The following is a 24,550-nucleotide window of genomic DNA, read 5'->3' as shown; positions in this document are numbered from 1 at the left end:
GTATGTTGTGATGGAGAGGAGCGAGTGAGAGTGGAGATGGTAAGAGTGGATAAGAGTATGGAGTGGTGAGTGCGGAAGAGAGGCTGAGTACGCACTTGCTGCTCCTTTTAACCCTTTCGATCCTGTGTCCTGTTGTATCGAGAATGTTCGAGCGCGCAAGATCCAAGGCTCTCACCGTGCAGCCAGCCTTGTGGTCGACTTGCTTTGCGTGTCTCGATGCTACCAAGCGCACTAGGAAGCACGAGCAGCACTCAACACGTTCGCACATTTCTTCGAAGCTATCTTGTCCCAGCCGCGGTAGCCAAATCGGACGGCCGACGGTGTGGTGTGGATCCGAAACGACAGGGAATCGATGCCGACATATGTAGATGAGGCAGTGCGAGGTGGGCGATACGACCTGGTTGGGCCTTCGAGCCGTGCCGCACGACATTCGATGGCTAGACGATCGTTGAATCCACTTGAACTTGAAGCTCAGAATGGAGCTCATGGGTGCGGATCGAAGGGAGGATGTCAGTGTTCGCTACGTGGGCGGAGTGGCGCAGGATCGAAATCGACGTACGGAGTCGGATGGTTCGAGCGTTGGCCCCGTGGCGTACGAGATCCGATGGTCAGACGATCTCCGAAGCTCATTCTCGAATTCGATATAGCCACTGATCGACATTGTTGCGGACACGAGGATGATCTATCGACGCCGGCCAACGTCGATGCGGTGGCGACCTTTGTCCGCTGCTGCGCCGGGCTACGGCAAAAGTCGCTCCTGCGCCACGCATTCGCGCCATGTCTATGCCGTGGCAACCTCTTATTAAGCTGCCTGAAGCTGGGCAGATGGTAAACCAAGCGTGCTTGTATCACAGTCCTCCATGCCCAATCATCACCGACATCATCATCACCACGATCATGCCGAAAAGAGTGCCTTTTGTGGGTGAACATGAGAAAGAGCAACAATCGCTTGAAGCGGCGTTAAGGCGGGTTTTCAACGGCGCACACGCCATGCTGCGATTTTTTCCTGCCGCAAATCTCGACACGTCCAATTTCGCCGACATCAGCTTTCCTTCCGTTCCTCATCTCAACCGCACAACAGACAGAATGAGCGGCTCAACAGCATCTGCGACCTCGAAAAGCTCATCCGGACTGGTGCTGCACCATCTGGAACTGAGTCGATCGAACCGCATCCTGTTCCTGCTCGAGGAACTTCAAGTGCCGTACGAGGTCAAGCACTACAAGCGCGATCCGGTCACTCGACTCGCCGGCGATGACCTGAAGCAGATTCACCCCCTCGGACGCTCACCCGTTCTGACCGATGGCGAGCTCACCATCATCGAGACTAATGCGATCATCGAACATCTGCTGCTGCACTACTACGACCCGTCGCGCGTCTCGCTCGGTCCCAAGCTCGGTCAGAAGACGCAGGAGAGCATCGACGTGGCTGCGTGGATCCAGTTCTCAGAGGCATCGATCATGCTGCATGGTATTCCGCTCTTCTACGTGATCAAAGGCGGTGCTGCGACACAGGATGGATCGGCAGGCGTGGAGAAGGTGTGCGCTCGAGGCATCAAGGCAGACTTGGCGTATGTCGAGGAGACGCTCAAGAAGGATGGAGGCCAGCTGGTCAAGGGACACGACTTTACAGCCGCCGACTGTGCGATGCTATACAGCATCGACATGATCGGTCACATCCTGGAGACCAGATCAGAGCAATGGCGCAGCAACCTCGGGCTTGACATCGGCTTGGCAACGAAACAGTGGATGGACAAGTGCTTCGAGCGACCGGCGTTCCAAGCTGCACTTCGCAAAGAAGGCATCCCCGAAGGACAGAACGACTGGCTGGCCTCATTCTTCAACGGTGCGTCTTCTTCCTCCTCGTCATCATCGCAGCAGCAGCAGAAGAAGAGGTCGAGAAAGAGCCTCTTCCGCCCGTGCATCGATCTGCACGAGGGCGTGGTCAAGCAGATCGTGGGCGGCACCCTCACCGATACTGACTCGACACTGAGAACCAACTTCGTTGCCACGCACAGCCCCGCGCACTTCGCCTCGCTCTACCGACAACACGGCCTGACGGGCGGACACGTGATCAAGCTCGGACCACGGAACGACGAGGCTGCGGCCTCAGCGGTGGCTGCCTGGCCACGAGGGTTGCATGTCGGAGGCGGGATCAACGGGGACAACGCCAAAGAGTGGCTGGAGAAGGGCGCGGAGAAGGTGATTGTGACGTCGTATCTCTTCCCGCAGTGCAAATTCAGCTTGGAGCGATTGCAGGAGCTCAGTGCCAGCGTAGGCAAGGAGAATCTGGTGGTCGACGTCAGCTGCCGGAAGAAGGGCAGCAAGTGGACCGTAGCCATGAACAGGTGGCAGGACATGACGGATATGGAGGTGAACAAGCAGAGCCTGGATCTGCTGGCGGACCATTGCAGCGAGTTCCTGATTCACGCTGCGGATGTGGAAGGCTTATGCCAGGGCATCGACCAGGAGCTGGTGGAGAAGCTGGGCGAATGGGTGACGATTTCAACGACGTATGCTGGTGGCGCGAGGCATCTTGGTGATCTGGAGCTGGTCGATCGGCTCTCAGGCGGCAAGGTGGACCTGACATTCGGCAGCGCGCTGGACATATTTGGCGGCAAAGGGGTCACTTTGGAAGAGCTGGTCCGATGGAACTCATCTGCATGAACAGGGCTTGGAAGGTGTAGCGAGGGACTTTCGCATGTCAATCTTACAGGTCACGCTCTGCTAACTAATCCCTTCAGGAAATGAACTTCCATCGAACCTCACCCTCAGACAAGCAACACAAGCCCACGGCGACATGAAGCTTGCGAGGGAGATCGGCGTGGTCGTGACCAAGAGCGAAAATGATGAAATGTTAGACCTCTTCGAAAGCTCCTCTCCGTGGAGGTGATCGGCAAGCCATTGCGAGGCCGAGACAGTGTTGATCAAGGCCAAGCTCCATCGTCCGCGGAGTGACAAGCTTGATCTCACTTTCCGTTGGCTTGCATTGACTGACGAGACCGGATCAAGGGATTGGTGTAAAAAGGTGGATGGATCCATGTCATGTTGGTCGGCAGACCGGCCCTGTCTCGGCGACGATGGCAGGAGCCAAGGGTTCAACAGATCGAGGGTCGGCAACCATGTTCTCCGGTGCCTTGTCGGACCCTGGAATACGAGGTGGTCCATCGTCATCGAACGAACTGAGCGGATATTGAAGGTCATCCATCCGATTCTTATGCTCAACCATCGAGCGGACTGACTGCTGCCAGGTGTTGCCTTCTCTCGATTTGCAGCGCCGAGAGCAGAGAGTAAGGCACACGGACGCACTGGCCAATTCTAGAAGAAAAAGAACCGCCGCTCTCTTGTCAGGCGAGACCGACACACAGCCGCCCAACCGAGCGCAGAACACCGAAGCCCAAGCCCAAAAGGGGCTCGAATTTCCTTCCCCGCTTCTGCCCTTTCCCTCTCACCTGTCACATTTGTATTCACTGCCTCCAAAATTGAAATGGGTCGACGTGGGCCATGCACGACGTGCAATAGAAACCACCGCGCAGGAGAGGGTCGATTTGTATTTGCAACTCAACATCCCTCTATAAAATCAATTCACGTCAAAATGGCGCTTGCGTTTGCTCCTGAGACAGACACAGCCCGACTCTGCAGTTGTTGCGGGAGCCTGCTTATCGTCTATGTGGTGACAGCTTGTCGAGATCTAGCAAAGGCAGAGAGCGTCAAACCTGTCACGGGTGAATGGCAGTGCATTCATGGCTGCAATAAGAGTGGCAAGACGACAGCAGATGGAAGCGTCCAACCTGGAACGAGCCAAGACGAGGGAGGAGAGGCACACGCAACTCACCGACACACACGCAGCACACGCGCTAAACACACGCACGCACAGCCCGAAACTCGAATTTCCATCGATGGGCAAGCACAGGGCCGAGGCGAAATTGTAAGCGCTCAGCCCGCACAGCCCAATTATCGCACCTCAGTCTTCTTGAAACTGGCTCGAGCGACCCTCTCTCTCTTTGGCTGGCTGGCTGGCACACCGCGCCCGTCTCACCGTGCTCTGAGCCAGTTGGCCTGTCCCTTTCTCTCTCGCTTACTGGCTGGGCGGCCTCCTATCAGCGCAAAGCGACTCCTGTCTACCTCGTCGACATCACCGCTGCTTGCTCTTCCTCCACCACCTCGTTCTTCAACGTCTCTTCTTTCTTCTCTTCACCCACCTTTCCACCAACACCACCAACCTACATCCGTTATCAACATGGAGGGTGAGTACTTTGTCCTCTGCACTTCATCCATCCACTGTTGGATGCCGTCCGAGGTCGCATCTGCTCCACCTTGCAACTGCCCGGTCTCTTCAGCCACGGTTCGCCTTCGCTGCTGGCTGCACACAGTCGAGGCTATGCTGCAGCCGACAGCGACGCATCGACGATCACCTTGCAAGCCGACATCGCCATGTCATCCGAGGCCGTAGCTCGAGAGTCTAAAGCTGTTTCAAACCGATCCGCGCAGGATGCTCCGACTTGGCTACCGGATTGATGGTTCTGGCGAAGTTGCCATCTTTGGATGCAGTCTCGGTGGTGCATTCTCAACTCGACGCCTCTGCGGCAGTTGAAGCTCGTGTGGCCGCGCCTGAGCTGGAATCCATAGGATGGAGGGTTCGACAAGATATGGCTATAATGCGAGAGAAGCTGACCATCTCTCCCGATCCACTTCTGTTTCTCTCTTTGCCATCTCGTCTCACAACGCAACAGACGAAGTCGCTGCTGTAAGTAGCTCCCGAGCGCATTGCGCCTACACGGAGAAAAGCGCTTTTGTTCAGGCTACAAGATCCTGGACACGCCCCAGCAATCAGACGGCAGGCCACGGACGGAGAAGCTGACAACCTGCATCTTCTTGCCTCTTGATCCTGCATCTCGTCTACGATTTGGACCTGCTCGTTTTCACTCATTTGGCTTTCTCGTTCAACAGCTCGTTATCGACAATGGTTCGGGAATGTGCAAAGGTACGTTTGCAATCTTTGCAACTGGGCTTTGCTGCCACGCAGTCAGCCCGCTGTCCCTCCTTCCGCAAAGATTGGAGCTTAACTGACCTTGCGCTCCTTCGTCTGCTTGCTTTTCCCGCTTCGCCTTTGATTCTACGCAAAAACAGCCGGTTTCGCCGGTGATGACGCTCCCCGAGCTGTCTTCCCTTCGGTCGTCGGTCGCCCCCGTCACCAGGGTGTCATGGTCGGCATGGGCCAGAAGGACTCGTACGTCGGTGACGAGGCCCAGTCCAAGCGTGGTATCCTGACCCTCAAGTACCCCATCGAGCACGGTATCGTCACCAACTGGGACGACATGGAGAAGATCTGGCACCACACCTTCTACAACGAGCTCCGTGTCGCTCCCGAGGAGCACCCCGTTCTCCTCACCGAGGCCCCCCTCAACCCCAAGGCCAACCGTGAGAAGATGACCCAGATCCTCTTCGAGACCTTCAACGCCCCCGCCTTCTACGTCGCTATTCAGGCCGTCCTCTCGCTCTACGCCTCCGGTCGTACCACCGGTATCGTGCTCGACTCGGGTGACGGTGTTACCCACACTGTGCCCATCTACGAAGGCTACTCGCTGCCCCACTCGATCCTCCGTCTCGACCTTGCCGGTCGTGACTTGACCGAGTACCTCGCCCGTATTCTCACCGAGCGAGGCTACCCCTTCACCACCACTGCCGAGCGCGAAATCGTCCGTGACATCAAGGAGAAGCTCTGCTACGTCGCCCTCGACTTCGAGCAGGAGATGCTCACCGCCACCCAGTCGTCCGCCCTCGAGAAGTCGTACGAGCTTCCCGACGGACAGGTCATCACCATCGGCAACGAGCGATTCCGAACCCCCGAGGTGCTCTTCCAGCCCGCCTTCCTTGGCCTCGAGGCTGCCGGTATCCACGAGACCACCTACAACTCGATCATGAAGTGTGACCTCGACATCCGAAAGGACCTGTACGGCAACATTGTCATGTCCGGTGGTACCACCATGTACGCCGGTATCTCGGACCGCATGCAGAAGGAGATCACCGCGCTTGCCCCCAGCTCGATGAAGGTCAAGATTGTGGCTCCCCCCGAGCGAAAGTACTCGGTCTGGATCGGTGGTTCCATTCTCGCCTCGCTCTCCACCTTCCAGCAGATGTGGATCTCGAAGCAGGAGTACGACGAGTCTGGACCTTCCATTGTCCACCGCAAGTGCTTCTAAACGGATCTGCTCGATGCCGCTGCGTCCGAAGCAGAGGTGCTGCCGGGCTCGGTGGCTGCGTAACAATCGCAAAAGCTGCTGCAGGTAGACGGTTCGCTTGGGCTACTGTCGACGCTGGCGGCGCACGTTGGAGGACGAGGAGAAGGAGAACTTCCCGTCTCATCTCACCCAACGATGATGTTGTCGGCTTAGGTCGGTGGTCGGGCGAACCGAATCATCAACCATTCTTCTTCCCCTCAAACACGTAAATGTAGGCTCACTCTGGCCGCCTTTCCCGTCCTCCCACAAATGAAAGATTATGATTGCCAGTGATCCGACGTTGGACGTGAAGCTTGTGATACAATGTGTGCGTGCACACAGACTAGACGCGACGCCGTCCCTTGACGAATGAGCAGCAAGCCGAACGACACATGTCAAACGCGGCAAAAACCCTGGCATTCCGCGGAATCGACCGCACTCCGCAAAGCCGGACAACCTCACTCCGAGATGTGCCTGGCGTGTCTGAAGCGGCAATGACCAGTCTTCGGCAGCTTGATCGGGTTCGACGTGTGAGGTGGGATGTCCGAAGCGTCCCTCGCCGCGTCGGTCTTCGACCATGCCAGTCGATGCTAGCGCGGGCTTGGCAGTGCACCAGTATGCGGGCTCAAATTCATGCGTTCGTCGTACACTAGACTCTCCTCCAATGATAGAGCACCGACGTTGGTAGGCTGTGTGAATCGGAAACCTTGCCCGCAGAAGCTTCCACGCTAGCCGAGGCAGGTGTACTCTTCCATTGGAACGTCGCCCTGGAAGCGTTTGTTTGATGGTACCCAGTCATCTGACGGCCTGGACGTCTTGGCATGCAGTCGAGCCTGTCCGGCTGGGGCCCGGCCACAGCTATCCGAAGCTAACGCAATGATCAAAGCGATATATACCACCCTGAGGAACCTTCATTGTTCGCCCCTCCCCGGGCCAGACCTCCATCTTCCCGAACACGAACCATGAACTGCATCGCCGATCCAGCCCTCAACCTCACTTCCCTCTTCGGCGGCGCCAATATGCCCTGTTCGCCCTTCGGCGGCATCGGTCACATCTCCAACTGCTCCGCCCTCACCGTCTGCTACCAGGGCTACATCGCCAGTCCGCCGTTCAACACCACCACGGGACCCGTCAATCAGACGCTGTACATCGGAAGCGTGTCCAACAACCTCGTCTTGCAGGACTGCGCAACACAGGTCGTCGGTCGCACAGGCAGGTTCGATGCAAGCTTTGTCACCAATTACGGCTGCAGCCTGAGCAGCAATCAGACTTACACATCGGATGCGAGTGTGGCGAGCGGGAGGACGGGGAAAGGTTGGTTGCTGGCAGGAGCTGTGGCGATTTTGGTGACGGTTGTGTCGAGTGCCGGGACCATGGGCTAGGATGCGCCGGCAACACAATCACTTCGTATTGAGGCGAGGTCACAAGAGGCTTCCGCCGCTTCAATGCATCCCATAGTCTCCATCACCAGTTCGTTCCGACCCCTAAGTCAAAGCGCGAGATGAAGTTATCGAATGCCGCGTCCATGGTCATGATTCGCTCGAGGTCCGAACGACCTGCGGCAAGGACGGTTGGGCCAAATCTGACGGACTTGGCCATGACCAACAAATAGCACCAGATCATGGTCAGCGAGATGCTGACAAGATTGACCATCGTCGTCACAGACGCTCTCGTACCTGCGTTGCCGAAAACAGTCTGCAGAAAAGCTTCGAGAATTCGCGACACGAGCGTCGACGGCGTACGTAGCTCTCAAAGATGGCGTTTGTCGACGTCGACATGCAGATTCTGCGCCCAAAGTCTAGTGACGAGGAAAAGTCAATTACTGCAGAGACACCGGCGGTCTCCTTTCTGGTCCCACCGAGCTCAGCATGCGATGCTCGCCGTGGTGCTCGAGAACGGCCATCGATAGCGCCCACCATGCCTCTCGTAGACGGCGACCCCTTCTGCTAGCCAAACCTCCAGCTTGCGACTGCCGGGCAGGAATGTTGAGCTGGTCATCTGGTGATTCAGTTGGAGATGGAAGCCGGCGAAATGGTCGTCCGAATCTAAGATGCTCCATTTCGCTTGATTGCCATCGGCTTCCGGCTGCGTGGGTCGACGTCGATCTTGCGCCAGCCTGTTCACGTTGTCGGACATCGATTCCAACTTCATTCATGTCGATCATTTCCAAGGTTGAGGGTCAAGGATCGTCTGCCCCTCGATCGAGATGCGCAACGGCACGTTGCTCCTGAGCAGCCGCGGCTACGCGCGCCGACATCGACTTACTGTCATTTCGACCCTACTCTTCGACGTCGACTTTCTATTATCTCATCTGCACCCCTCCCTCGCGGCAGCACAAGCGCGACTTCGAGCGCAAGAGCGCTCTCTGTGGAGAGTGCGAACGCCCAGGCAGACCTCGGTCCTGCCGCACTCGTCACTTCGCCTTTGTCTGCAGCAAGACAGTACATGCAAGCGTGCCACAAAGCAGCTCCGGTCTTGCTGGCTGCGCAGTGCTTGGAAAGGCCCGCTGCGCAAGGGCTCGACGGAAAGGCATATAAGGAGCAACAAGAGCGTTCTCATCCTCCCCTCTACAGTCATCACTCCAAACTCCACCTTCTCCTTCCCAACCCGCCAGACCAGGCATAATTTGTCAAGCAAGATGAACTGCTATCCCAATGAACCTGACGCGAGAGAACACACAATCTGTGCTCCCTTCAAAGGCCCTTACTCTCACTTCACGAACTGCTCCGAGCTCGCTGAAGCCTGCTACGATGGCTACGTTGCCTCTCCTAAGGTCATGGCGGACGACGGCATGCAGAAATTTTACATCGGCGGCATCAGAGACTGGATGGAATTCAAAGAGTGCGCTAAGAATGCCACCGGAAACGGCCGTTGGTTCGGAGGCATGGATTACACCGCGGGCTGCGAGATCAAAAGCGCCTCCGATGTTCCCGCCACGACTAACTCGACCGATGATGGACAGAAGCGAGTCTGCAACGCCGCCTACTCGAAGCATTCGGTCAAGAGCAAGGGGACCATGCTCTTCAGCTACGTCGTCATCGCCCTTACCATGATGACATGCTTCTCCATGGCGGGCGCCAGCGGCATTTCGCAGGTGCACCACCGCCACCACGGTCGCCATCGAGCGGCTACGCTGACCAAAGTTGGCCATGGATCGTGGGACAACATCACCTGGCACGCCGAGTACCTCGCCCAGCTCGGGCACGGGAGCTACGGCGCTTCGGACGGCGCGATCGCGTCCAAGCTGGACAAGCGAACCATCGATTGCAACACGTGCGAGGTCAACTTCTGGGACCAGGCTGGATGCAAGGGCAATCTCTACCATTACACGGCGACGGAGAAGTCGGTCGACGAAGATGACTGCAACATGCCCTTCGGTCATCGTTCTTGCAACGACCCCAACCTTACCCAGAGTAAGGCCGAGATGTGGGTGAGCTCGGCTCTGCCCGGGTCCAATTCCGAGGCGGTGATCACGGTGGACCAGTCGTGCGGCGACGGTCCCACCGCCTTGACGACGATCAAGCCGAACAAGGGATGCGCCTACCTGGGCACGATTACGGGCAACGAGGGGCTCATGTGCTACTCGAATGGTGGCGTACCCCTTCGCAGGCGTAACTGGTTCACTAACATTTTCAAGCATCACGATTCTCCGCCCCCTCCCGCCCCTGACGCCCCTCCTGCTCCTCCCGCGCCTGCCCAGGAGAACACCTGCCATGGCTTCCGCGTGGACCGTCAATACGACATGCAGACGCCCTCGGTTCAGATCGGTCCCACGGTCGACTGCCGCAACGAGCACAGCGACTGCACGACCACCACGAGCAGCTCCGAGACCAAGACGATCGAGACCACATTCAATGCCACCGCCGGAGTCTCGGCAGGCCTTCCAATCGCGATCGGCAAGCTGTTGCCCTTCAAATTCTCGGCCAGCGTCTCTTTCGGTAGGGATTACACCGACTCGCTCACCACAACCGTCAGCAACGGCTTCACCGTCAAGGCGGGCGAAATGGGCTACCTCAGCGCCTCGGGCGACATGACCGTCTTCGAAGGCACTTTCACCGATTGCGACGACAAAGTGGACCGCTCCGGTACGGTCCACGCTGTCAAGGCTGGCAAGGTCTTCCACCGTATCGTCTACACCAACTAAATGCGCGCTCGTCCCCCCCTCTTNTTCCTCCCAGCTTTGTGGCTGCCGCAACAGTTGCATCCAAGTTGATCCCAAGCTGGCCTTGGGTCCCCACTCGATGTGATGGCTCTTCATGCTCCGATTCTCGCTCCTCCCTGTTTCTCGTCTATGCTTCCTTTTTTGTCTCGTGAACGCTTCACTTCTTTGCCCCGCCCTTTAGCTTCATCATAGCCAGCCTATGCTTCATCTCGGCCCACCCGATCCCTCTTCCTCATCACGTACGAATCTTCATTGCCCTTTCATTTCAATTTCATCTTCTTTTCCCCCCTCAACACCGTGTCTGTGGCGAGAACAGTTATGATCGCAAGCAAGCTTCTGAGATGTGTGAGCGCGAATGCATGGATTGCGGGTGCCGACGTGGAAAATATAATACAAGAGTGTCCACCTCAGTCAGCCTTGACGGTCGAAACCTTGGAGTACAACGGCAGGGAGGCGGCGCCGGTCGAGCTTCGGCGCAAGACCGAGAACAGTCCGCCCACCACCAGGGTGACAAAGAGGAAGGCGATGATGGGATGCTTCACGCAGGCTTGGACGAATGATTCCGCAGAATCAGCGGCGCCATGCACGGACTTCTGGAGGAGACCGGAGGACGATTTGGGCGTCGAGCGACCTTGGATGGCGTGGTCGATGCCGGTGAGAACTTCGTCTGTGAGCCACCGCTGGGCGGAGGCCACCGAGGCGTCGGACATGGGTCTGTACGGAAGGTCGTAGTAGCGCATGTTGTTGCCGTCGACCAGAACGGCGGCGGGAACTTTGGCGGCATCGATGCCGTAGAGCTTGCGCAGAGGCGACTTCCAACGATCAGCATCGATCCAGGCGAAGACGACGAGTTTCCTGGAAGTGGCAGCGCTCTGCTCGCGCCATTCGAGCGCGGTCGAGCGCAGAGCTTGGAGCTCGGCCTGCTTGAGAGCCGTGCCTTCTTCAGCTGAGTCAATACGTTGCGGGCCGTGGTTCGTATCGGACAGCGCGGCGAGCACAACAAGCGCGTCTTCGTTGTTTCGTACTACCTCTTCGAAATTGGCGGCGGTGAGCTCGGTGACGAGCGGGTACTGCTCGCGAGCGAAGAAGCGGGTGATCTTGGCGCGAAGATGGTCCAAAGAGACGGTCTTTTCAGATGCAGCGTCGGTTGCGCGCACCTTGGAAGGATTGAGGACAGAGACAGGTTGTGCGACCGAGAAGTCTTTGAAGACGAGCAAGCCAGAGGCGGAGGGGACGGTAGCGGAGCTGTCTTGGGCCAAGGAGCTGGCGTAGCGGTCGAGCAACGCTGGCTCGGAGGAGGACAGTATGAGGGCTCGACCGCCAAAGAGGACGTTGCTGGCTGCCACGACGGCCTGCTTCTCCTCGGAGGACGTTCCAGGGGAGTGAAGGTAGAGGAACATGACCTCGTTGTCCTTGGCCAGGTCGGCGAACTCTGTGGTAGTGGAAATGGTCTTGAGACCCGAGTTAGAGACGCCTTTGATGACCCACTTGAGCATGGCGTCGTGGTTCCTGCCTCCAGTGTACTCCTTGATGTGGCCCTGATCGTAGAGTCGTAGGACGGGGTATCCTGTGATACGGTAGGTGGAGCAGAGTGCGCGGTTGGCTTCGCAGTCGACCTCGACCACGTTGACCCTGCCTTTCAGAGACTCGCTTAGCTGCTTGAAAGCGGCAGCCATTGCTTTGCAGTGCGGACACCAGGGAGCGAAGAACTTGACGAAAGTGGGACCTTGACCTGAAGTTTCGTCGAGCCAATCTGCGAGTTGTTCTTTGGTCTGAATGGGTGCCGAGCCGTACCTGATGAGCTCGCCCTTGGGATTGGGACCCGATGGCAAGGGTATTTCTGAGGCTGATGAGGCGGCGGACGACGACAAGGTTGCAGATGTTGAAGCGGGGGCAGAGGAGCTTGATGGCACGGCTACGACGCCATCGCTAGCTGGGCTCGTCATTGGTTCTGACGCTGCGGCAGAGGCGGTCGGCGACGACGTGACGGCTGCTGAGGCGGAGTCGATCGTTTTCGCATTGTCCGTCGTCGAAGCTACGACAGGAACGTCGGGTACACCTTTGGTTTCGCGGTATTCCTTTGCAAACTTGTCGATGTAAGCCGAGATCTCCGGGTAGTTGCGGTTGCCCTTGTATTCTTCGGCGTTCTGCTTGCCATCCTGGTAGATGGTGAGGCGTGGCAGGAAGGTGACGCCCTGTTCCTTGCAAAGATCCCATTGAGCGAGGCAGTCGACCTGAGCAAGAGTGAAGGGCGCCTGAGGGTACTGCGTTCTGAGCGAATCTTTGGTCTGAGACAGCTCTGACCAGGTGGCGCCAAACCTCTTGCAGTGAATGCAAGTAGGGGAGAAGAACTCGATGAGCCAGGCGCCCTGATTGGTGAGGGTGAAGTTGGCGGCGGTGAGCTTGCGAAGACCGTCGTGTGTTGCCTGATCGGATGACGAGGGAGGGGCCGAGTGAACGAGCGAAGGAAGCATGGCTGCCGCCAGCAGCAGCCACGCGATGGAGCTCGCCAGAAAGCTGGTCGGTATTGACGCGACCCTCATGATGGAGCACCGAGAGATGGATGTCGACTAGCAGAAAGCGCGATGATCGTCGAGCAAAAGAAAGCTGCTGTCGTGATGATTCAGGGTTGAGGCTGAGTCAATTCGGGTCCAGTCAAGACCCTTTCTCGGCTTTGGGCTGCTGATCAGGACGCGCCAAGCATGTGCAAGTCAGCCACGCGGGACGGCTCTGACTACTGAGCTGACTCTGAATTTGACCTCGGAGCGCCCAACCGCCATCTGGTGTTGGTTGTGGGTTTTAGCGCGAATTTCTTGACCTTTTTATTTTCGACAAATTAATTTTGAGGCGATTTTTTTTCGGCTTTGGCGCCCATTTCTTCTGCACGGTCCGCTCTGTCCCCACACGAGATGCGTCTGCAGGTCAGGGTCTCAGTGTCGATGTCGGACACTCCGGCAAGGATCCTCGACACCATCACATCCATCACACCTTGGCTTTCGACGACATCGCCTCGCTTCGGCTGAGCCGACACATCTTCGGTCGATCACCGCTGCTGAATCAGCAGCTGGTATTGCTACGCACAGGAGCTCTAGCGAGCGGACATGATCCGACGAGACACCCCTTTCTAACCCACGACGTTCATGTGATCACTCAACGAGACAAACACGCACACACGCCAATCACATGTAGTAGAGGAGCCAACATGAGAGCAACCTAGCACAGCCACAACTCAGCCTCCACCATCGCCACTTCAAGATGGAGACACTCAACCCTTACGAAGAGGTGCAACGCCTTCAGAGCCAGATCGACGTCGAGACCAAGATCAAGGATGGCGCGGAGAACCTGCTTAGCGTCTTTGACCTCAAACTCGCTTCCAACACCAAACAGGACTTGCGCAAGCAGATCGAGTCCGAGCTCGACTCGGCTAACTCAAAGATCGCAGCGCTCACCACCGAACTCGATCGATGGAGACAGATTCAAGCCACCACCTCGCCGCCATCCTGGGCCTCCAATGCCTCAGTTTCGGATTCAGACTCTGGCTGGCATATTCCCGCTTCCACCGTATCGCGCTTCGAACAGTCCGCTCTCGGCTTCGAAGGTCAGCCACTCTTCGCAGATGCTCACGCCGGACCTAGTCGACTACCTGCCCATGACACCAGCTACGACTCGTACCATGCCCATCTCGATCTCAGCAATGGTTCACCACCCTCGACCAACTATGTCAATGATCTCGGTTCAGGCGTGCACGACCCTTCCGCCCCACCGTTTGGCGGCCTTGGTATCGGGCTGGACGGACACGCTCCGCTCAACATCCCACCAACGCAGTCTATGGACGAGCCGCTCCACCAGCCCCGTCCACCTCCCATGCTCTTCGATCGATCAGCATTAGCACATGCAAGCGTTTCAGCTCCTACGCCTTCAGAACGCATCAGCTCTCGACAGGAACATACACATGAACGAGAGGTGGAGAATGCCCGCGCCTCCCGATCTTTGGCCATTATGCTCATCCGCTCCTTGCGGCCGTCCTCCCCCTTGCCACCGACCGTTCAGCTACCTACGCTGTCCGAAAACTCGGATTCCATCTCACCCAGATCTTTGTCCCCGCAGCCTCCTCAGTCCGATCAAACGGATGCGCACTCGACAAATGCAGCTGCCACAAATGCTTCCACCGCAACCGATCCAGATTCGCCAGCTAATCAGAACCTCGCCCTGCCACGCATGGCTCGTAGAACAGCAGCGCGTTCAAGAGCAGCTGCGTTAGCCTCTAGTGCTGTGTCGCATGCCCGCACGCCTAGCAATGCAACCGGCCTCGGCGATCAGGCCAAGCATCAGATCGACCAGATCAACCGTCTCGTTGACATCCTCAAGCGTCACGCGCGCGTACGTTACGAGCTGCCTTTGGACGATCTGGTCGATGTGGCCATGCCCAAGCTCTGCGATGCAGCAGGCAAAGAGCTTCGCGCGGCTACTTACCGTCTGCTTCGCCACGCTCTCGTTCAGCCGCTGTGGCCACTAGTCTCACGCTGCCGAGAGAAAGGTCTCGACATCTACCTCTCTCGTACTCTGATCCGTGACCATCGTTTTGAGCTCGAAAAGATCCAGGCCATCAAGCTCATTCGAGCTATCATGGAGTTGGCCGCCTTGCGCTCGATCAGCACCGCTCCTGATCGCCTCTCCCTCGAATTGGAAGATCTCTTGGGTCCCGGCGTAATTCGCGCTCTCGCAGCTGTAGCCGAGCATTCCGAGGACAAGCTGCGTCATATTTGCCTCGAGACATTGGCGGAATTGGCCGTCTTTGATGTTCGTCTGCTTGTCAAAGCGGGTGGCCTCCGATCGACTCTACAGGCGCTCACCGAGGGCGCTTCGGAATTCTCGCCTACCCTTATCCAAGTTTTCGTCTACCTCATCGACATGCCCGGCACCCGTCAGCATTTGCGCCCCGCTGTCGATCTCGAGATTGCCTTGTCTGGTTTCACAGAGGCTCCCGTGCAGAAGCCCATCACTTACGACGCCCTGCTGCGATCTACTTCCTCGGTTGTCACTGTCCTCCTTCGCTCATGGGCCGGTCTCATCTATCTATGCATGGACGACAAGCGCGCCATTAAGTCGCTCGTTCAGGCCTTGCGGGTCAACACGCTCGAAGTCAAGAGCGTCCTCCTCGATATGCTTTACGACCTCTTCAATGTTCGTGGCGCAACGGGACGCACAGATCCAGCTAGCAAGCGCGAGAGCAGCCAAAAGGCCTCGTCCGCCTTGCCCAAGCTGGATCCTCTCGCTCCGCCAAAGGGCATGGCATCCTTGGTTGAGCTCGGCGATCAGCCGCGCGGCAGACTCAATCTCATCGATCATTACCTGGCACTCCTTCTCGTAGTCTTCTTCAAGTCAGGTCTCGTGGATGCTCTGATTGATGTGATCGAGCACGCTCCTACCATGGCTCGGAAGGCAACCATGCTCATGGGAGAGCTTCTTCAGGTCTCCAAACGTGTCCATCCACCCTCCACTGGAGGCAGCATCCATTCGCTCCCGCGACTCTTCTCGCTCGCCGCCAACTTCAAGCTAGAGAGGAGCGACGAGAGACAAGCGGCTACGAGTGCATTAGCATCCATCGACAGCGCCAATCGCCATCGCGCTGTTCATGATGTCTGCTCAAGTGCCGCCGAGAGTGCACGAAGCACCGTCCGCGATCGCTCCAACTCGACCGAAGATTCGATGCGCAGGGGTCAGAGGCAGGTCGAAAAAACCAAAGTGCGCATGGGCATGCAGATCGACGAAGTCCAGTTCCGCAACATGATGGTCGACACTCAGGTCCTCCTCACTAAGGACCACACCAAGTGGCACCTTGAAACCCTCACTGAGATGCTCGAGGGCCCCTTGCTCAACCCGAAGCGACTCGACGACGTAGTCAGAGGCACCAAGCTGCTGAGGCGTGTTCTGGCTTTCTATCACCCCTTTGCGCTACGGTTCTCCAGCGTACGCCGCTTGAACGCCAATCGTCGCTTCGTCCGACTAGGGTGCCTGATGCTCAGCACCCTCTCGTCGACCCCCGAAGGTGTGCGGGTCCTAATGGAAGACCGACTGCTTCGCGAAATTCGCGAATGTCTCGAACAGCTAGATCCGCTCTCGGGGCACTCGACGGCAGATCCCCTGCTATCGCGCAAGCGCATGGACGAGACGCTCACTTCCGGCTACTTTGAGATGATCGGTGTCCTCACTCAAACAGCAGAAGGCATTCATCTGCTCGAGCGATTCAAGATCTTTACGTCGTTGTACCACCTGAGCGCGCTTCGAAGTCGGGACGACATCGTCAAGGCCGTCATCGAGAACGTCGACTACAGCATCGACGGGCACTCGAGAATCATCCTCGCCAAGGCCCTCACTTCCAGCTATCGCGACGTTCGACTCTTCGCGACGAAGCATTTGGCCGAACTGATTCGACAGTACACCTTGCCGGCGAACGCAAAGAACGGCTCAGACGTGCAAAGCGACTGGACCGTCAGCCTCTTGCTCACACAGCTCTACGATCCTGCAGTTGACGTGCGGGAGCTGGCGACAAAGGTGGTTGAAGAGATCTGCACGTCGAGTCACATCCTCGAAAAAGTGGTCTCCATGCGGCCGACGTTGGACCATCTTGGCGAGCTAGGGCATCCACTCTTGCTCAAGTTCCTATCGACTTCGGTCGGGATCCGATATCTATGGCAGGGCGAGTACATCGATCGCGAAATGGAAGACTGGTTCAACGAACGCAACCAGCGCTACGTGGTAGAGGTCGAAGTCATGCTGGCCGACTTCTTCAGCATCTATCGCAAGTCGACCACCGACAGCGGCAATGGTACCGCTGCAAGCGCTGCAAATGGTACACCAGGAGCAGCATCTACGTTCTCACCTCAGCATCGCACCACTGCCGACCCAACGAAAGACGGCATAGTACCGCCGCACTTCTACGGAGAACTAGCTAAGACACCCGAGGGCTGCCATCTCCTGCAGCAGAAGGGCCACTTCGTCGAGTTTGCCCACTTCATCCGACAACACGGCGCCGAAGCGTCAGACAGTGAGCTGATCAACAAACTCAAGAGCGTTCTCTGGGCGGTCGGCAATATTGGCGCCAACGAGCTTGGACTGCCTTTTCTGGAAGCCGAAGATGTGGTGAGCCAGATCGTCGAGATCGCCGAAACTTCGCCGGTCTTGTCGGTTCGCGGCACGTGCTTCTTCGTGCTTGGGCTCATCGCATCCACCCTCTCGGGCGCCGAGGCGCTTCAAGACTACGGATGGCAGTCGGTGAGCACGCCGTTGGGAGCGCCGATGGGGCTCTGCATCCCAGACGATGTCAATCGGTTGGTCTCGATCCCAGGATGGGAGGTCAACAAGGTGACGGACCTGAGCTATCTCGAGCTGGCCGAGCCCGAGACGCTGGTGGTCAACAAGATCATCACCTCGATCGCCAACCTCGGCAACTCAATCCTAGCCACCAACGCGTCGAGATCGCTGAGCAAGCTCAAAGTCAAGCACAAGTCAGCGTTCAAGGATCTGTCGGTGCTGGCCAGAGCGTTGGAGCTGATGGATCACTTCTACTATCGCGTCTCGGTGAGGCGGTACATCTGGGAGCTCTTCGACGTGAGTCTGGACGAGGACACGGTGCGGGAGATTCGAGCAAGCAGGCAGAGGCTGATCGATACCAAACGCAGCCGACCTGCGGGACTCAAGCACGGCGGTCATTCGCCTCGGCAGAGGGGCGAATCGATGGAGTCTTCTGCGGACGCACCTCAGAACGGCGTGCTACGACATCCTGCGGGCGCAAGCAAGCATCACGGCAACAAACTGTCGCAACCCGGTCTCCGTGCTCTGGCAGACGAAGAGTCGTCCCAATCCGACTCAGACCGAGACTTGGCGAGGTCACTGCCGAGAATAGCGACAGGAAGGAGCGGAAGCATACCAACAAAACATCAAGAGCACGGCGACAGCGACGAGGACGAAGATGCGGACGAGGTGGGGCTATCGAGCGATCTTTCCTCGGACGACGAGGCGAGCGACACCTCACAGGACGAACCAAAGCAGATGCTGCACCCGGAGCACGTGGGGAGCCGTGCCATGAGCCGGCCTGCTACACACGGAGCATCGAGGAGAGCAAGCTTGCGCTCGTCGACGCTCAAGGGACACTGGAACGGGAGACACGAGTCGATGCAAGCAGAAAAGGTGGTGGCTGCTCCGGCCAAGAAGGTGGTTGGGTTTGGCGTCGAGGAGCTGTGAACGGGGGGGTTTCTGTTCAGATGCAACGCAGACTGTTCTCTCGACCTAGCCCGAAGTCGACCAAAAACCTGGGTTGCGTTTACTGAGACATACAAGAGGCCAGTACTTAGGTAGAGGTGTTGGCAGTGGTGTTGGTGGCGGTACCGGTGGTGGTGTTGGTGGAGGAGGAATCCGAGCTGAAAGCATTCTTCATCTGCTGAATACCCGACTTGAATTCTTCGGTGCCCTCTTGGGCGACGCCCCTGTGATTGCCCTGGGTGTCGTAGTCGCTGCTGCGGCCGACGGCGGAGGGGTCGGCGGCACGGTCGTCGTGGGAGGCATCCCTGAGGCCCTCCCCGGCCGCATCGACACCGTCGTTGATGTTGCCACGGATGGTCTCGCCCACGCCGTGGACGGCGTTGAAGGCGCTGTTGGAACAGACGGCACGAGGAAGGTGGGAAAAGGGAAGTCAGTCATGAAGGACTTGCAAGCAGGTGGATGGCAGGAGAGGGAGGATTACCCCTTGATGGCGCCGCCGATTCTGTCGCCTGCGTTTCCGCTCATTATGGATGAAGATGTGCTGCTGTGAGGTTTGAGAGGATAAAAATCTGAGTGGAAATCTGGATACAGGTGGCGTTGATGATGATGATGGCGGCGGTGGGGCAAGAGTCAGGACGAGGGTATATGTAGCTGTGAATCAAGGGTCCTCAGATAGCGACGCCGCCCGTGGCTCAGGGTCGATTGTCTAAGTCAGCTTATAGCATGCAGGGATCGACAATGGGCCGCAAGCCACAGGTCGTGAAAGGTGATCTGCGAGCGACGTGGACGACCAGAAACGCACATAGCTCACCCGGCGCAGCCAAGATCAGGATGGGCAGGAGAGGAGTGGAGGCCGAAAGCGGCTTTCATGGCAGTGGCACGACGTCATCTTGTGCAAACATCACGGCCTGATTTTTGAAGTTGAGATCGACAGAGGAACGAGCTTAACAGCAACACTTCTTGAAAAATGGCACGCGTCGCGTAGATAGAAAGTAGGCTTGGAAGCTGCCAAAGTCAAGCTCAGCAAAGAGGGTCCCCGCTGTGAACACAGTGTGCGCTGAATGACACATCAACTAGCCTTCTTCTCATCAGAATCATCCTGCCCTGCTCCAGTCATTCTTCTCTCAACGTCACAACCATCACGATCTAGACGGCGACAGATGACGAGGTCATGAGACAAGCCACACTGCCTTGGGCTGCTCCTCCGCCTTCCATCCTTGACTCTTCAGCTCAGTCAGTCGACTCGTATCAGCATCATATTCAGCACCGACCGGAAACACTTCAACAACATGCTCCGCTCCATACACTTCCAAGAAACATAGACTCGCCGCTTTACGAGATCAGCACACCTCCGTTGTCGCATGCTGTTCCATTTCAATTCCAACAAGGGCAGCCAGTTGAAGCGGAACCACAGCTCGATCCAGCCCTCTTTTCGGGTTCCCAGGAGGTTGCTGCCGATCATGACACACTCGTAGGCGTCTTGACAACGGAACCAATAGAGCAGCATGCAAATGACACAATAGACGCAATGGTACCGCCACCTACTTCGTCGCGCGGGTCGTCTTCCGCCACGAGCTCTTGCGCAGGCATCCCTGCATCAACCCAGCAGACCGATCCTTCTACCGCTGCGCCTGTCGATTCTCCCCTCGGAACCGCCACTGATACGACTGCGACGGAAGGTGCATCGACTCAACCTGCGACCCAGACACAAGCTGCATTGCATCCTTTCTTTCGACCAGGTGGACCTTCAACCACGTCAACCGAGGACGAGTCCGATTCAGAACAGAAGCGACCCGGACGCTCGAGCCGCACCAGAGCCCCTGTCTCCTACCGCGAAGATCTCAAAGCCGTCCTCCGTGCAGACAAAGCGCAAGAGTCAGCGCGGATTAAGGAAGAAAAGCGACAAGCAAAGCTGGAGGCAAGGGACGCCAAAAAGGCGCAAAAGTCCAAGAAGACAAAGCCGGACGAGGCTTCTTCCGACAAGGGCAAAGATGCGGACGACTTTGAGCTCGTCGAGACTCGCGTGGCGACGTCACCATCAAAGCCAGCGGCGGGCAAAGGCGGCAGAGGCGATGCATCAATATCTCCCGCCGCCTCTTCGTCATCGAAGGCCCAGCAGCCACCCAAACATATCGAGCCAAAACCGCTCAGTCTGGCCGTCAAAGGCACTGGCGCAGCCGCCACTGCCAACCCTCATCCATTTTTCGTCAAGAAAGCCAAGCAGCAGCCTGAAGCGCCAATAGAGGTACCTGATAGCTCGAGTCCGGCCCCAGAGCATCCCGACGAAGCGCCGACACGGTCCCACGACACAAAGGGTAAAACAAATGCCGCAGTGCCCAGCTCGACATCTAGTAGCACCCCAGCATCGTGGAGTCTGTTCTCTACTCAGAGGATCTCTTCTGCAAAGCCAAAGAAGCCACTCAACGCACCCTGGCCAACGACGGAAGATACGCATGTCTCAGGATGGACCCGCAACGAGAGCGAGGTTCTCTCCCGGGCTCGCTCGGATCTGGCCGCTTTTCACTCTCGTTGGGCATCAGGGGAAACAGCAGCCTCCTCGAGACAGATCTATGACGCACCGCTGCCTGACTTTGTCTGTCGTATGAATCGCACTCGACCACAACCCGCGCTAGAAGGCATCTCCCTCACCGGCTCCGACGAGTTCAAGTCGACCGACGATTTTATCGGTCAGATCGAGATGATGCACCTCTCCCAGCTGGCGGTCGCGTCCACCGTCGACCAGGCTGAATCCTGCCGCAAGACAGGCCAGCTATGGAACGACGCCTTTCGCCCGCACCTCTCTTGTGGCTGCCTCGGCAACGAAGGCAATGCCAGCTACCTGCTCGACTGGCTGCGTCGGCTGCTCGTCGCAGCGCCTGGCTCGGTGAGGACCACAGACAGCAAGCGCAAGCACGGCATTCAGCGTCGGGTCGATCGCAAACGCAAGAAAAGAAGGAGGGGATACAGCGACGACGAGGACAGTGACGATATGGCTAACTTCATCGTCGATGACGACGAGGATGATGTGGGCGAGTACGACGATTCGATTGCGGATGACGAGGTCTTTGGCAAATTTGGTCGGATTGATCGTCAGACGGTGCTCACCGACGATGAAAGTGTCGATCTCAAATCGTCCCAAGGCACCGCTCCTGCAGGGCCAGCATCGACTGCACAGCCACCCGCATCCCAATCGAGCAAGCACGCGGGCTTCGCATCGCTCGACAAGCTCACCAACTGCATGGTCCTCACCGGTCCCAGCGGCAGCGGCAAAACCGCTTCGGTCTACGCGTCCGCCTCGGAGCTCGGGTACGAGGTCTTCGAGCTGTACCCGGGCATGGGTCGACGCAGCGGTCGAGACCTGCTCGCTGCCGTCGGTGACTTGGGACGCAACCACATGGTCTCCTCCGGTGGCGTGGGAGGTGGTGCCACGTTCAAAAAGCCCGCCGCCGCTGCGCCGAGCGGCTCATCGACGGTGCGCCAGTCGCTCATCCTTATCGAAGAGGCGGACATCCTGTTTGACGAAGATAAGGGGTTCTGGGCTGCAGTCATCGAGCTGGTGGCAGAGAGCAAACGACCAGTTGTCATCGTGTGCAACGAACTTGACCTTGTGCCGGTGCACGATTTGCCCGTGCAGCAGATCCTGCACTACGCCACGCCGCGAATGGAGGAGGCGGTAGCGTGGGTGCAGACTGTAGCATCGGAGATGGGCCGCTTCCTGCCTGCGGACGAGGTGGAGGGTCTGCTGCTCCAGTTGCCCGGCACCGAAGTCGCTGTGGACCTGGAGGACGAGGCGCAAATCGATCTTCGCCAGGCGCTGAACCAGGTGCAGTTCGGGCACTTTGCATGCGATCCGCCGGTGTCGCACGCAGATGCGCAGCAGCGGGACTTTCTGGAGACGCAAGCGGCGAAGGAGATGGAGATGCGGGCCGTGGCGCGCGCGGCAGAGTCGAGCAGTCTCGCTGATGTGTTCGAGACTGGGCTGGGAAGGGGTGTACAGGCGGACGTGTTTGGCGATGCGGGAATGGAGACGTCAGCGACGTCGCGGCAGTGGGGGTCGTGGGTGCAGCTGGTGGCTCAACCGCTGGCGTGGCATCAGCAGAGGCAGGCGCTCGCGGGCAGTGCAGAGATCGAGTACAGGAGCACGCTGGCCGACATCCACGAGCGTCTCGGGCTGGTAGGGCTGCCGTCGATCATGACTTGTGACGGCGTGCACGAGTACGGTGGGGTTCGAATGACGGACGCTCTTCTCGAGCGATTACAGTAGGTTTCTTTCTATCGTCACGCATAAAGTTCTGATCACTGACACACTCTCTTCTCTTGATTCTTACGAAACAGACACCGCGAGCGCTTGAACCTACGCACCCTCGTCCGTCCCCTTCTCATCCACCGTCACTCGGCCTCTCATCTTCCACCCTCGCTCATCACCGACTATGCGCCTCTGATCCGCCTCATGGCGCTGATCGATTCCGACCTGGCCGAGATCCACGCCTCGCTCCAACAGGCGCACGCAGCGGACCCGACCAACGCACCCCTACCTTCGGGCAGGTCGACGCGCAACTCATCCCGGGCGCTCACGTCGTGGCTCACCGGCAGCGGTGGGCAGGAGTACGGGTACGAGCGGTGGCTCGCCGCGCTTGGCCCGGGCGAAGTTTTGGCTGCTAAGAAGACGACATTGGTGTTTTAAAATTGCTTGGTGTATACGAGGTTGCTGGTGCGATGCTTGGCTTATTGCCAGTAGAGGGAGCCGCCGAACACGTCGGGTGAGGTGAGGGGAAAGAGGAAGTGGGCGAACAACGCAATGCCTGCTGCGTAGGTGATCCATATCACTGTCAAAGCAAAAAGTTCACATCAGCACCTGTCCCTTCCTCGCAGACTCGTGTGTGACTTACAAGCAGCATTCTTGCTGAATCGCCTGGCGTCCGCCATGGGGTTGGGCAGGCCCATGACGTTGCAAAACACATGTGCAGCCATTGGGGCGAGCACACTTCCACTGCGAAGAAAGAGGAAGTTGGCGTACCAACCGAAGATGCCTGTGTATGTCAGTTGGACGGATGCGATCAGAGCTCCTCGTAGTGCAGCCTGACGGGTGCGTCCGCCTTGAAGGAAGACGTTCCATGCGTGATGGGCGTGTGCGATGCCGAAAAAGGCTGGGGTGAGGAAGATGAGGCGGAGGCGAGAGAGACCGGCGAAGAAGAGCGGGACGAGGATGGAAGATCGAAAGACGAGTTCTTCGGTGAGCGGGCCGACGAGGTAGTTGCGCACCCCGGGGAGGGTGGTCAGCTTGTCGACGATGTCTGATTGGATCGAGAAGTGGCGTTGGAAGGGCAGCGAGGAGGAGAGGTAGGTGGTGTAGAGCGGACCGAGGAAGAGGAGGGAGGTGAGGAGGAGTGGGGATGCGATGTGCGTGGCTATCGCCGTGAGGTAGGATGAGAGCGAGGGGTTGAAGGGGAGGAGGTTGGAGGTGAGCAGTGAGGGTGTTGGGAGAGGCAGGCCGAGAAGACGGCTGATGTTAAGCGTGTCGAGGAGCCAGCCCTGTTAGAGAAGAGATGGTCAGCTGCACTCTCGTAAGACTATATGCAGGGCGGATCAGACTTACAGCCCTTGGCACGACGCCTTTCAACCATATCCCAACACCTGTTGCCAGCACCGTCGCCGCAGTGGCCAAGCTCGCTGTCTTTATTCGTGACCTGATGACGACCGGATGGTCGCGATCCATGATGTTGCCGTCCGCATCTTGCTTGCCTGCTAGCCGGCCAGCGGGCGAGAGGTAGAGAGAGCCGACGTAGGTGAGCGTGAACAGGGTGGAGGCGCCCACTGCAAAGCCGACGGACAGGATGGGCGGGGATAGCGGCGAGTTGGGGAGGTTGGCTATGAGCGACATCGTTACGCTATACGAGGATGAAGGGGA

The 24,550-nt window shown here is 57.9% G+C and overlaps 9 protein-coding genes across 9 annotated transcripts; 6 read left to right on the top strand and 3 right to left on the bottom strand.

Moving 5' to 3' along the window:
- Positions 1-1,086: 1,086 nt before the first annotated feature.
- On the top strand, positions 1,087-2,664 carry PSEUBRA_003803 (Histidine biosynthesis; the record flags this gene model as incomplete). Its single annotated transcript, XM_016436902.1, has 1 exon — positions 1,087-2,664. The coding sequence occupies one exon, from the start codon at positions 1,087-1,089 to the stop codon at positions 2,662-2,664; it is 1,578 nt and encodes a 525-aa protein (XP_016291803.1).
- A 1,573-nt stretch (positions 2,665-4,237) lies between these two features.
- PSEUBRA_003802 (Actin-related protein) lies at positions 4,238-6,200 on the top strand (the record flags this gene model as incomplete). Its single annotated transcript, XM_016436907.1, has 4 exons — positions 4,238-4,244; positions 4,731-4,744; positions 4,948-4,981; positions 5,128-6,200. 4 exons carry the CDS (start codon positions 4,238-4,240, stop codon positions 6,198-6,200), a joined length of 1,128 nt encoding a protein of 375 aa, XP_016291802.1.
- Positions 6,201-7,180: 980 nt separating this feature from the next.
- Positions 7,181-7,600, top strand: PSEUBRA_003801 (uncharacterized protein; the record flags this gene model as incomplete). Its single annotated transcript, XM_059465166.1, has 1 exon — positions 7,181-7,600. The coding sequence occupies one exon, from the start codon at positions 7,181-7,183 to the stop codon at positions 7,598-7,600; it is 420 nt and encodes a 139-aa protein (XP_059321441.1).
- A 1,256-nt stretch (positions 7,601-8,856) lies between these two features.
- On the top strand, positions 8,857-10,362 carry PSEUBRA_003800 (uncharacterized protein; the record flags this gene model as incomplete). The annotated part of the gene is made up of 1 exon (XM_059465165.1): positions 8,857-10,362. One exon carries the CDS (start codon positions 8,857-8,859, stop codon positions 10,360-10,362), a length of 1,506 nt encoding a protein of 501 aa, XP_059321440.1.
- A 425-nt stretch (positions 10,363-10,787) lies between these two features.
- PSEUBRA_003799 (Thioredoxin domain protein) lies at positions 10,788-12,923 on the bottom strand (the record flags this gene model as incomplete). Its single annotated transcript, XM_016436879.1, has 1 exon — positions 10,788-12,923. The coding sequence occupies one exon, from the start codon at positions 12,921-12,923 to the stop codon at positions 10,788-10,790; it is 2,136 nt and encodes a 711-aa protein (XP_016291801.1).
- A 712-nt stretch (positions 12,924-13,635) lies between these two features.
- On the top strand, positions 13,636-18,624 carry PSEUBRA_003798 (Pianissimo family, N-terminal domain protein; the record flags this gene model as incomplete). Its single annotated transcript, XM_059465164.1, has 1 exon — positions 13,636-18,624. One exon carries the CDS (start codon positions 13,636-13,638, stop codon positions 18,622-18,624), a length of 4,989 nt encoding a protein of 1,662 aa, XP_059320590.1.
- A 106-nt stretch (positions 18,625-18,730) lies between these two features.
- On the bottom strand, positions 18,731-19,167 carry PSEUBRA_003797 (uncharacterized protein; the record flags this gene model as incomplete). The annotated part of the gene is made up of 2 exons (XM_016436843.1): positions 18,731-19,031; positions 19,124-19,167. The coding sequence occupies 2 exons, from the start codon at positions 19,165-19,167 to the stop codon at positions 18,731-18,733; spliced, it is 345 nt and encodes a 114-aa protein (XP_016291799.1).
- A 1,003-nt stretch (positions 19,168-20,170) lies between these two features.
- PSEUBRA_003796 (P-loop containing nucleoside triphosphate hydrolase) lies at positions 20,171-23,326 on the top strand (the record flags this gene model as incomplete). The annotated part of the gene is made up of 2 exons (XM_059465163.1): positions 20,171-22,902; positions 22,978-23,326. 2 exons carry the CDS (start codon positions 20,171-20,173, stop codon positions 23,324-23,326), a joined length of 3,081 nt encoding a protein of 1,026 aa, XP_059320589.1.
- A 41-nt stretch (positions 23,327-23,367) lies between these two features.
- On the bottom strand, positions 23,368-24,523 carry PSEUBRA_003795 (CAAX amino terminal protease; the record flags this gene model as incomplete). Its single annotated transcript, XM_016436840.1, has 3 exons — positions 23,368-23,468; positions 23,532-24,174; positions 24,239-24,523. 3 exons carry the CDS (start codon positions 24,521-24,523, stop codon positions 23,368-23,370), a joined length of 1,029 nt encoding a protein of 342 aa, XP_016291797.1.
- Positions 24,524-24,550: the final 27 nt, after the last annotated feature.

This window comes from Kalmanozyma brasiliensis, assembly GCF_000497045.1.
Source record: "Kalmanozyma brasiliensis GHG001 unplaced genomic scaffold PSEUBRA_SCAF25, whole genome shotgun sequence".
Taxonomy (NCBI): Eukaryota; Fungi; Basidiomycota; class Ustilaginomycetes; order Ustilaginales; genus Kalmanozyma; species Kalmanozyma brasiliensis.
This window is presented reverse-complemented; position numbering and strand designations above follow the sequence as displayed.